Below are 12103 nucleotides of genomic sequence, written 5' to 3' on the forward strand. Positions count from 1 at the left end.
TTTTTATTTAATTTTAACACAGGTTAAAAGAACAGCTTGTTTTTGCTGAACTCAATCATCAAACTTCCATTACATCACTTGAACCATCTGTGTATTTGCAATTAACAGCCAACTAAGCAAAATACTTGTATAGATACTTTATAAACGCAGCTTGTTTGAAAAAGACTAAATTTTTTAGCATTTCCTAACATAAATGTATCTTTAATAACGAAATGACATATAAGGAACTTTTACAATTAAAATCTTGAATTAATAACTAACTTTCACAACTAAAACCTTAAAACAATAATGAACTTATACAACTAAAACTTTTAAAAAATTAAGAACTTAATTAAACACTTTTTTTTTAAATATGTACAAAATTTTATTTTCTCCTTCTCTTATTATCACTTCAACCTCATCATCCAATGAAGATCTGGTTTCCTTCATCTGGTCTGCATCCCGCTTCAATTTTTGGTAGTTAAAACCATTTTTCTCATTTTATTGAATTCGTTCTCATCTGCTTCCGTTACATTTGTCGAAGATAATCTTTTCTCTAAATCTAGCCACAATTTGTGGGCTTCATTTCTTTTCTTTTCAGGGTTGCCACTCATTTTTCAAAAATTTTTACAAGTTTTTAAAAGTACACATTTTTGGGTCTATTTTTATTTAAAATTAAATTTGGGGTAAGAAACTGTCCTAAAAGGCATAAAAACATTGAAAAGTTACTGCAAAGCTACTTTAAGTAGGTTTATTTATAAAAAACATATTTGATAATTACAAAAACTTTTTATTTATAAGATAGATTTTTTGAGTCAAATCAAAATTTTACTACTTACCATGCGAAAATTGTTAAAATTTCAGTTTTTTTAGCACTTTTTGTTTTGTAAGATTTTTTCAAACAATTCAAATTCCAGGTTTTTCCAGAATTTTTTTGCCAAACTAGTCAAATTCTAGGTTTTTCTAGGTTTCCAGGTAAAGTGACAATCCCGTTTATACCAGATGAAGGCATTGGAATGAAATAGTTTTGTAAATTTCTAGGAAAATTTTGCAACTTTAGTCTGACTTTAAAGGGTTTCTAATTAATTTTTTACCATATAAAGGCTTTGAAAAATATGGGATTTTTTAAACTTAAACTGATAAGGTCTAACAATTTTTTTATTTTGTCAAATTTCCTGACTTTCCCTGACTTTTTTCAAAAGACCCTATTTTTCCCTGACTTTTGTCTTTTTTTAATGATTTTCCTGACTTTTCCTGGTTTCCTGATTTCTCTTGACCTTGTGGCAACCCTGCTAAAAGAATACTTTTGTTTTTAATACCAATTTTAAAAACAGATATATGATTTTATGCAAAATACATTCAAATTTTAAATATTCAATTTTAGTTTATAACTAAAACAGACAATTAAAAGACAAAACAAGTTCTGAATTTTTTGTTAATTTCTAAAACTAAACCATAAATTTACATTAGACTTTAACTACACCATTTCTTTTAAGTATTTTCTAAAAATTAAATGTGTATTTTTTATTTTATAAAAAAGATAACTATACTTTTTTTTATTTATCTACAAAAATCTTTTATTATATAAAAAAAAAACTTACATGAATTGGATTCTTAGCATTGGAAAAACAACAGTTGTATTGGTAAATTTTCACAAAATTTAACTTGAATATTTGATTTTATATCTAAATAGCCAACTAACTACATTTATTTATTTTTTGTTAAATAGGGTATTCATCTAAACTTGATGTTTCAATAGTTTATTAAATGATTCCTAAAAGAAAATCACTTAGTCTGACCCCCATACTCTCATTCTGCATTAGTTAATATTCCAATGGCTGTTCTGATAGTTTGAATTGAAATTATATTTTATTATATATTTTTTAAATGTAAATTTATAATTGAAAACTATAATTCTGAAAACTAAAATGAAATTCAAACTATACTTTTGTTGCTTATATTTATGGTTATGAGATGAAATTACTTATTACTTTTTATTTTTGGCTTATTTCATGTATTAAATAATAAATATGATATGTGCGATACTTTTGATAAAATTGTATATATACATATATATATATAAAATAAGGTTAATGTTTAAACTTAAACACTTTCAACTGAGCCCACTTTTCTGCGTTTAATACGCGTCTTCAGCCAAGTTGTATTCAATGAAAAACAAACTTGTAAGTACAGCAATAAAATTATACAAAATTAGGTATTACGTAATAATAGAATAGATAGTTAATTTTTGACAAAATTATTAACAGAAATTTTAGATAAATTGTTTTCGATAATGTATGCAGCCAGTTTGTAATTCGTTTCTTTTGTTTAGAGATTCAGATTTTTTAACTTTTAAAATTTCGATTTTTTCCGCATTGCACAATTTACATCCGTTTTTTAAATTATACTTATTTTTCGTTCTTGTTAATATTTCCCACTAAATTTTAAAATTGACCTTGTAATTTTTTAGTTTCCAAATGTACTGCGATAATGTTGTCGTATTTTTATGTTTTTCGTGTTTGAAGCTGTACTTGTGCTTTGTGTAGCGATTCTTGAACGATAGTCCAGTCGAGCCGACATAAAACTTGTCTGATTTTCAGTTATGACTGTCGCTTTATATATAATATTTTCCATTAGGCAACTTCCATTTACTGGGCATTCTTGTTTTTTGCAGTCACACATTCGCCTCTCTTTGTCCTGCGTGTCTAACATCTTTCGATTGTGTGCCATTATAAGTTGTTTCATGTTTGGCATGCAGGAATAGGACACTTTTAGTGTCTTCCTGTTAAAAACTTTACAATATGGATGGTCTTCAGTAAAGTTTTTGTCCACAATCTCTAGGAAGCGCTTCCCAACCCGTGTTGCCACACTTTTGCAGAATGGAGCATTGAAATATAAAATATTTTATCTCCTTCTTTTCTTGTTCTTACCCTTCTCGCTTTTGTGGCTATAGGCTAACTCGTGATCGTACCCACTTTCTCTTGTAGCTTCCTGGTATTGCTGGGTTGTTTCCTTAAAAATGCTTTGACTGCTAGAAATCTTATGGAGGCGGTTATTTACTGCGACCGGTATGTGTTTTAAAACATGCTCTGGGTGGTTTGACTTGCTATTCACATAAACCATATGTGCATTTGGTTTTCTATACGCCTTATGGTTTTCATTTTGAAGATCTAAAGTTACATCTAAGAAGTCTGTTACAAACAGATTAGCTTCAATAGTGACATCAAAACCAATGTTTTTAAAGACTTTTCTTAGATGTTTGACTTTTCTCTCCATATCTGGACCCGGTAGAATGTCCACCACTGCTAAACCATCGTCACGATATATACCAAAGTTACCATCTCTAAAGATTTTTTCCTTCTTCAATATATCTAAAATATATAGGCCAACCAGTTTGCAAATTTCTGCGCCATGAAAGCTTCCCATTGGTACATCAAAGCTGTTCTTGTTGTGCTTTTTCGACTATGGTTCACCCTCGTGGAACAGTACTGATTTGCAGCAATGTCTGATTAGCTCTTTTTCATTCTCCGTGATTTTAGTTAGGCCTGCAGCAAATTTGAAGGAGTTTTCCAAAATTGTTGCTGAGATGGCTGGATAAAAGCTCACTATATCAAATTTGATAAACCTTGAAGTTGATTTATTGCTTAAGCTATTGAACCACTTCAATACCTCATAAGTATTTTTCCATTGTATTAAATTACTTTTTGATCTTATAAGATTGTTGATTTTATCTAAATTTGTTTTTGCAGGTTTGCCATTAAATGTTTTTGCCGGATTAATTATTCTACAACTTAGTTTATTTTGGAAGTTTGGTTTATGATCTTTTAAGGCATATATTTATACTGTTTGATACACAAGTACTGTTTACCAGCAAGACATTTAGACTCTGTTGTTTTTAATAAACTTGTAACGATTATACTTTCTATATATAAAGTATTCTTATAACATTTTAATATCTTGTAAGAATATTTAGTTAAAATTATTTCAGATAGTTATCAAACTAAAAACCAAGTTTTTAAAGGTATCTGAAATATTAAGATTCTGTGTATTTTATAGATAAGTTTGAACAAAGGTTTTAAACAAATAATTCTACTCATTTAAGCTACAATTGCAAATATATTTTCTCTATTCAAATAATATAAAAGAAAACTGTTAGTCAAATAGAAATGCAATATTCCATATTGAATATTTGAATTTTTAGGTCAACTTGCAAAGCCATGGAATTTTGTTGCCGAAATTTTCCTATCACTAAAAATATAATAGAACATGTTGAAAAGACTAGCTTCTATAAAAACAGAAACCATAATGTTAAAGAAAAGTTGTCAGTGGCAAAGTTCAAGCTTTTTTAACCCACAAAAAACTGTTTTGAGTGCAAATCTATGTTTTGAAATTTCAAACATTATTATGCAGAGCAGTGATGCAATACAATTAAGTGTTACTTAAGGTTACGACGCAATTTAACAAGCAGTAAATTTAAGTTAAACAATGTTTGTTTTAATTTGTTTTCATTTTGTTAAAGTTGTTTTAAGAGCTAACGTTTTAGATATTGTTTGAGATTTTTTCATAGTTTTACCTTTTTATAGTTCAAAATTAATACCTTAAACTTAAAATATTTTGAAATAATAAGTACATTTTACTGTGTTTTTATCAATGTCAGAGAGAACAATCTTCTAAGCATAAGTCATATATAAACGTTGTTTAAATTTTAAGTTTTCACTAATTTTTTATTTCTCTATAAAGTTTTTCAATAAAAGTCTTTAGAAGTAGGTATCTTTTAAATAAAATTGAATTATTTGTTTTTCAATTTAACCAAGCATCTTTGAATGAAAATGTTAAGTTATCATAAAAAAAATTATATTTTTCTATTTAATGGAAAAAATTCACTTACAATGTTAAATTATCATTATTAGGTACATCTTATTATTAAAATTAATCAATTTTTGATCTAATAAAAGCAATCAAAAATACAATAGAAAAATGTTTAATACACGAAAAGTTACTGTACATTTTTAATCGACTAAAAATAAGAAAAAAATCTAGTTGCAATAAATATGCACAAAATTGCATTGCTAGCTTTTTTTAAGCTTATTCTCTCACTTCTTAAACTATTTTCTTTTGTTTACTACAGTGCGTGCTTTACAACTCTCTCATTTACAGCTTTAATTACGACAAAAATAAACTCTGGTAAGTATGACGTGAATGAACTTTTTACAACTTAATGAAAAAAGCTATTGTAAAACTAAGAGGTTTTTCTAATATTGTAAACAAAAAACAGTATGTGATTTGGTCAAAAATTAAAAATTAAACCCTTTGAGTTATAAAAATATTCGAAAATGGATTTTTAAAACACTTTTAGTTTATTAATTTTGTATTAAAAGTTTTCTCAAAGTTGTGACACATTGAAATCTTTTCAAAGTTTATACATACTTTTCTTCAAAATTAACTTATAAAACTATGTCATTTTTTACGTTGTTCTTTAAAAAGTATGAACCAAACTTTACTTTATATAAAAGATTTAGAATAAAACTTTTGCAAAATATTTTAATTAAAACAATAAACAATCGCTTGTTAATTCAATTTTTGTTAATTCAAATTTTTCATGGGTCACAAAGGAAACCTGAAACCAATCAAAACATGATCTGTTAAAATATTTCTAAATTAAATAAGAATGAATTAGTTTTTTAAAATATTAGTTTAATGTCATTTAAAATTCTTTTTATTTTTCCTATAAAATTTAAGTTTTTCCTTTTATAACACTTTAAGATTTTTTTAACAAAAATGTTTAGATATATTTTTTTTTATTTGTAAAAATAAAAATGTTTTTTAGAAAATAATGAATTTAGCCTTCTTATAAAAAAATCAAAATGATTAAAATAATAAAATAGTAAGAGTTATGTAGTAGTTTAAAAAAATTTAAGTTGTACTAAGAACATAAATACTGTAAAAGATATAAGTTTTTAGATGAATAATTTGTTTAGGGTTTTTTTTAATAACTTTTTTAGAAATGGAGTCAGAAAACAAAACATAAAGTAAACTTTTACATATACTTTGTACACAGTAAATCTAAGCAAAAAAAAGTTTATCTTTAAAAATGAGCTTTATTAGAGTGATCTTCTTTCAAGTTTAAAATTAATAAAAATAAATTTGTTAACAAACTTATTAAAACTAATTAGTATTGTGTAAACTATATATAATTAGAAATTAAATACTTAGGAAGTAGTTTATATAAAAATTTACAAGTTTCATTTTGGCTCACATCAAAGTAGTTATAACTTCTGCACATAGAAAAACAAACATCAAAACTTTATAGAAAATTATCAAATTCTCCAGATTCCAAGCTCTCTTTGTTCTTCTTCCTCGAATATCTGAACCCGATCAGCTTGGTAAAGAAAACTTTCCTGTCAAACTCCTTGCTAAGATCGTAGCACCTGCGCTTCCTGAACTCCCCGCACAAAACCTCCTCTCTCTCCGCCACCCCCGAATCGAACACCACGTAGACCCCTTTCACCTTCCTCCTTAGCAACGAGCGCGTCCCGACGACGAACTCGTCCTTCCACGTAGCGTTGCGCCCCCTGGCGACGAACTCCTCGTAACTGCTCCTGCCGAAGGGTGAAAGGTACAAAACAAAGCGGGTTCCACCACCGATGGCGTCGTTGAGCAGCTCGGTGTTCCTGTCGAACTCGCCCCTTTTCAGCCACCCGCTGAAGAACACATGGGCGAACCGACCGCTAGATTTAAGGTTTCTCGCTAAACTTCCCGCCCTCCTCATATATTCTGTCGATTGGTCGCCGCTGGACACCAGTATGACGAGGCGGTCTTTGGCGGGATCCGTCGGCATCTTGAAGTAGAAATAAATAAGCCCTGTGTGAATTAAATGTGTTTTTAAGTTTAACTGTTGTCAGTTTTTTTAGAAAAATGATAATGTATTAAGACAAAAAAAAACAATTTATAATCTATCAACTTTTTTTTATTCATTTATCTTAACGCAACAAACCTACAGTAACAAACATGATCACAGCGCAAATTGAGTACAATAAAATGAGCAAAGTAGAATATTGAGATTCCTTCTGCTTTGCCTCTTCATCACTTTGATCATTTACTTTAATGTAAAAAAAATAATCAGCATATTTATCAATAAGGGTATGACTTCAACAAAAAGAAACACGATAAATTTTTTAGTAGTGATATTTTTTTTTTTAATTTAAATTTTGTTATATTAGTTTTTCTGAAATAAATGGGTAACAAACACGTAGGTAGTGTCCGAGTTATAAAGTTTATTTCGCATCGTTTTCCATTCACAGGGAAGTAGTGAAAGGTGATGAAGTACTGAATAGGCCACGCCGTCAAGCTTGCGTTTTCAAATTGCGGATCTCCCAGAGGATTCACGTTGAACACAAAACGTGTCTGAAACAATTACTTTATTACAGTTGCAAAATTTCTATGACTTAATATTCATACAACTACTCGATACAGCCATGTGTGCTAGTACAAACCAAAGGTTTATACAGTGTTCTAAGTGACACAAAAGTCGTCTGGAATTTTTATAACAATAATTAGTGACGTCAGCAGGTTGAATTAAATTTATCTTATATTGGCTGTAATTATGTTTAAAATTTTTTATTAGTTATGTTAAACTGCAAAAAACTTTACAATATTAGACATAACTACAGTTAAGAGAGGTTCATGTTATATCAAACCCTAGATGGCGTCATAATGTATCGTCGTTTATACATTTGTATTATCAAATAACTAGTCTAACAGATATAAAGTTGTTAGATTAATTTTAAGTGTATTTGAATTTTTTTTTATAATGTTCACCATTATTATTTTTTTATCTAGTAGAGTATGTTTGAGGTAGAAGTTAGTAGTTAATCTTTTATAATGCTGTTTTTTTTTTCTCGCTCTTTTACAAGCTAGTAAAAAATTAGAGTGTAATTTCAATAAAATTATATACAAACTTTTTTACTAAGTGATAAAAAAACTGTTCAGTTATAAAAAAAACAGGCTAAATACTATATTTAATCTTTTCCTTCATGTCTTAGACTAAATCAGAGGCTCACGGGCTAAACACGGCCCTCAAAGCCAAAATCTGCGGCCCGCATGGTATTTTATCTAAAAACATACATTTTTAAAGCCATAAAAATAAAAATAAATTAATAAAAACTACGCATTAGGCTCCTTATTCAGTAAATAGTTAACTTGTGCTTTATTATTGCGTACTTTATCTTATTTTTCGCTTAAAACAGTATTTTTATACTAATTATTACAACTATTTTAAAATTTTTACAGCCCTCAAAGACGTTTTTCTAAACAGTGCGGCTCACGAGCAATTTTTTTCCCACAAGTTACAAAAGGCTACCGACCGCTGGACTAAGTAAATCCTTTTTATTCTTGTTTAATTGAACTAACCTTTAACCCTTTGTCGAATCTTTTTGGAAACGGGAAAAAGTAATAGGCCTTGTTACTGTCACTGAAAGTAGTCAACTGAACTATGAGACCTTTGAGATTGTCAGAATCGTTTTGTGCGAGTTCTGTATTTGAGTTAAGTTAGTTTTTCACAAAATTATATCTTAGAAAAGATGCTTGTAAAAACTGTTTTAGTTTGAATAAAAATGTTTTTAAAAATAAGATGTTAGAGCTATTAAGATCGTAGTAAACAAAACAAATACATCGAAAAATTGCGTAGAAATTTGATTTATTTTAAACAAACTGTAAATTAAATTGATTTAATTTAACTGTGAAAACATAAATATACCAAACTAAAAGGAATATAATGGTTACAAATTTATTGTAAAAAAAAAAAAAATTAAGTTAGTTTTACTATACAAAACTGCTGTTGAAAATAAATCAAGCTATAAGTAAACTGACCGACAGTGTAGTTAAGCTGTATGTACTCAACCATTTTTCCATTTTCAATCGGCCTGACTAATTCTGCACTGCATCTATTGAAAGTTCTATCGAACCCTGTGTCATCTAAAACAAAATACTAAAGTAATACGTCTGTGTGTGACGATTTAAAAAATGTTTGCACTCAATGCAGACTTAGAACTCTAACAAACTGTTTTAACTAAATTTAAGTTATCTTATAAATTAAATATCTCAAGAAATTTCTTAATTTATTCTACATATCCATTGTCAGTTTTTAGTAGACTTGCTTGTGATCAGCGTAAAAGTATAAAACATTCTTAAAGTAATAAATTTAATAAAATTTTGTTTTAAATTAAATTAGATTTAATCCTATGATAATACTAACTTGCTTCATTTTCAAACTTTCTTTCAATCCAACACTCGGTATTGTTCGGATAAGTTCTGTTGATGCTTTCAGTAAACCTCTCATGACACTGAATCACGTCATCGGGATCATTGTCACTTACAGCACGGCTTGAAGACAGCAGAACGACAAAAAGCAAACTTAAAATTTTCATCTGTTTTGTTGAATTACTTAAACTGTGTGTAAACTTCTTTTTTAATTGTTTTATAACATAAAGCTTTTATGCTTCTAAAAACTGACTGGTTATCAATATTTTTTTCTGTTTTATGAACTAAAGTATTAAAATTTTAAAATTAAACTTTTCTGTCAGGCTTAACGCATAGCTATTTGAATATAAGTGCTCCACTGTATTTTACGGTTTAGATATGTTTTCCATCCTTGACCTCAATAATCAATAGTATTAAAATCAATACTGCATTACTTAAAACTGAAAACTTAGCTTCTGTTCAGAAATATTTATTTGAACATAGATTTTAAAAAGAAAGTTACCGTTGTTTTAACTAGCAGTACAGCTCAAGTCGTGCAGACCTGCTTAACAAATTTTTAACATAAACTTACAAACTTTAAGTATTTTACTTTAAAAAAGTTTAACGTTTCTCAATTAAAGTTGTTTACTCTAAACTAAAAACTGAAAATTTAAATATAACTTTTTCACTTCACAGCGTAACTAAGATAATTTTATCGTTTTGGCAAATAACTATTGGATATTTTAACCTAAAACTTTGTATGTTGGATATACTTTTAACTTTGTGTAAAAAAGTGTTATAGTAGTAAGTAGTCTACGAATAATTAAAAATCCTTTTAATTGTGTGATAGCATTTAGTTTTTATTAAACAAAACAAGAAAATTATGTTTATTTGTTGGATAAAAAGATAATTTATTTTGTTTTTATCACAAGATGCTTGATTATCGTATAAAAAACTAAGCATGATTTAAAATATATAATAGAAAAACACACCGTATGTAATTATTGCGTAGTATCAAAAAAATACAAGTAACCTAAAACTTTAACTATGTTAGAAACAAAAGCAAGAAACAAACTATCGTACTTAAATGTTTATCTAAAGTTATTCAATAAATTAGTTTAAATTTATATCATTTATTTAAAAAAAAATCATCAACAGGACACATAAACTAAGCTATCAAAGCAAACACTTTAAATAATTGTTTAAAAACTATCAACTTATATAAAAATGCTCTACTTTAAGCTTTATGTACTGTTAATTTAATTAAATAACAAACTACGTTACAAAAAAAATATTTTGGGTTTAATCAAAACTACTTCTTTCTAACAAATAAGTATGTTCAATAAAAGGTGTTATAATAAACTCTAAGTTAGTTTATGTTTAAACTAAGAAAAAGACTAATTACAAAAAAGCATTTTATAAAACTATAAATCAAATGTCATTTCTTTAGATATTCTTACATTAACTAATTTCTACAATGTAGCAAAAAGCTATATGCAAATAGAAAAAGAAGAAGGCTTTTTGTAAACAGCTTGGAATTATGCGGATATTTCATTGGCACTCAAATGAAAAACCTTTTTTCTTTTTCTTAGCAAACCACAACACGCGTTTCTCAACAACTATCAAACTTGAACGAAGTGCATTTGCTTCACATATAAGCTTCACGTGCTGTAAACTTTTACATAAAAAGCTCAATATGCTAAACTTGAATGATTTAACTTATGAGTTTTGTTAGTATGACTAAAAATACGTTATTCTGTTAACTATTTATTTCCGATGTTCGTAAGTTTTTAAGAAAAAATGTATAAAAGTGTAAGTTATGTTAATTGCTTTTTTTTATGGTTTAAAATTGTTTGTTTTATGTAAATATTTACTCACAAAGCATTTTATAAGTATATATAAGTTTCATTACTTTTTATTTAGTTGATAGTTGATTTCTTAACTAAAAAACTGAAACAAATTAGCAAATAAACAAGTGAAATTTTTTATTACTTCGAAATTTAAATATGTTTGTTAACTTTTTATGGCAGTACAGAATACTTAATAAACAATATTCTAAAAGCATTTAAAAGTGTTGTACCATGAACAACAAAAGTATAAGCTACAAATCAGCTTTAAACACCAAATACAAGACTTTTAATGAATTGTATAAAGTTAGCATTATGCTAGCAAGTTGATGGCACAATTTTTTTGGTTTATAACCAACATAATTCTTAAGTCTAGTTAGCTATAACTCTAACAAGCGTAATACTACAAACTTAATGAATGTAATTTTTAGATTATAGTTGAAATTTTTTTTTTCTAAAGCAAAACATAAAAAAAAATAAGCTAGACAAATGTTTAAGTTTATTTACTTTGCTGTCTATCTTTACTGCTCATTTTAGATTGAATTTGACATATATTTGCTCACTAGTTATGAATAAATTTAATTCCTCACGTTAATTTTACTGTAAAAAAAACGTTTAAAAATTTTATATGCATAAAGTTAATAACCGTTACTATTCTGCAACGTTGCGGTTATGTCTGCAACTATTTGCATATAACTTAAGCTAGAGCTTAATTTCACCGAACTTCTACTTTATGCTTTTATAACTAGTCTGTACAGAGTTGACTGTAAAGATTAAATAACATATGTACAGTGTTATAGATAAGAAAAACATGTGTCAAAACATTGTAAGACAAAATCCCTTGAGAATTAACCATGCTTTTTAAATAAGCTTGTAAAATTCTTTTGTACTTTAAAACTTATTGGTCTTGTAAACTTTTTTTTTGATTTAACTTTTTTCGTAGAAAAAAAGAATATTTAAAATGTCCTAGAATTAATCTGCTCATTTAAAAGAAACTAAACAACTAGTATATCTTCTTTTTTTAGTTACTTGCTTGAAGT

At 27.4% G+C, this 12103-nt stretch overlaps 1 protein-coding gene across 1 annotated transcript; it reads right to left on the reverse strand.

The window, feature by feature from the left end:
• Positions 1-5756: 5756 nt before the first annotated feature.
• Positions 5757-9659, reverse strand: LOC145834624 (uncharacterized). Its single transcript, XM_082942098.1, has 7 exons — positions 9550-9659; positions 9233-9404; positions 8848-8952; positions 8389-8510; positions 7227-7383; positions 6974-7078; positions 5757-6840 (listed from the first exon to the last, which is right to left on the reverse strand). Exons 2-7 carry the CDS (start codon positions 9402-9404, stop codon positions 6284-6286), a joined length of 1218 nt encoding a protein of 405 aa, XP_082798224.1. The 5' UTR covers positions 9550-9659; the 3' UTR covers positions 5757-6283.
• Between the last annotated feature and the right edge of the window lie 2444 nt (positions 9660-12103).

Source organism: Thalia democratica, chromosome 4 (assembly GCF_965202585.1).
Source record: "Thalia democratica chromosome 4, ktThaDemo2.hap1.1, whole genome shotgun sequence".
Classification (NCBI taxonomy): domain Eukaryota; kingdom Metazoa; phylum Chordata; class Thaliacea; order Salpida; family Salpidae; genus Thalia; species Thalia democratica.

Bases quoted from the DNA above. Each gene is read 5' to 3' on its own strand.
- LOC145834624 (XM_082942098.1), bottom strand. From the start codon at position 9,404: ATGAAAATTTTAAGTTTGCTTTTTGTCGTTCTGCTGTCTTCAAGCCGT. The intron at 8,953-9,232 runs GTTAGTATTATC...ATTTTGTTTTAG, and splicing joins AAAGTTTGAAAATGAAGCAA to ATGACACAGGGTTCGATAGA. The intron at 7,079-7,226 runs GTTTGTTACCCA...TTTACATTAAAG, and splicing joins AACTCGGACACTACCTACGT to TAAATGATCAAAGTGATGAA.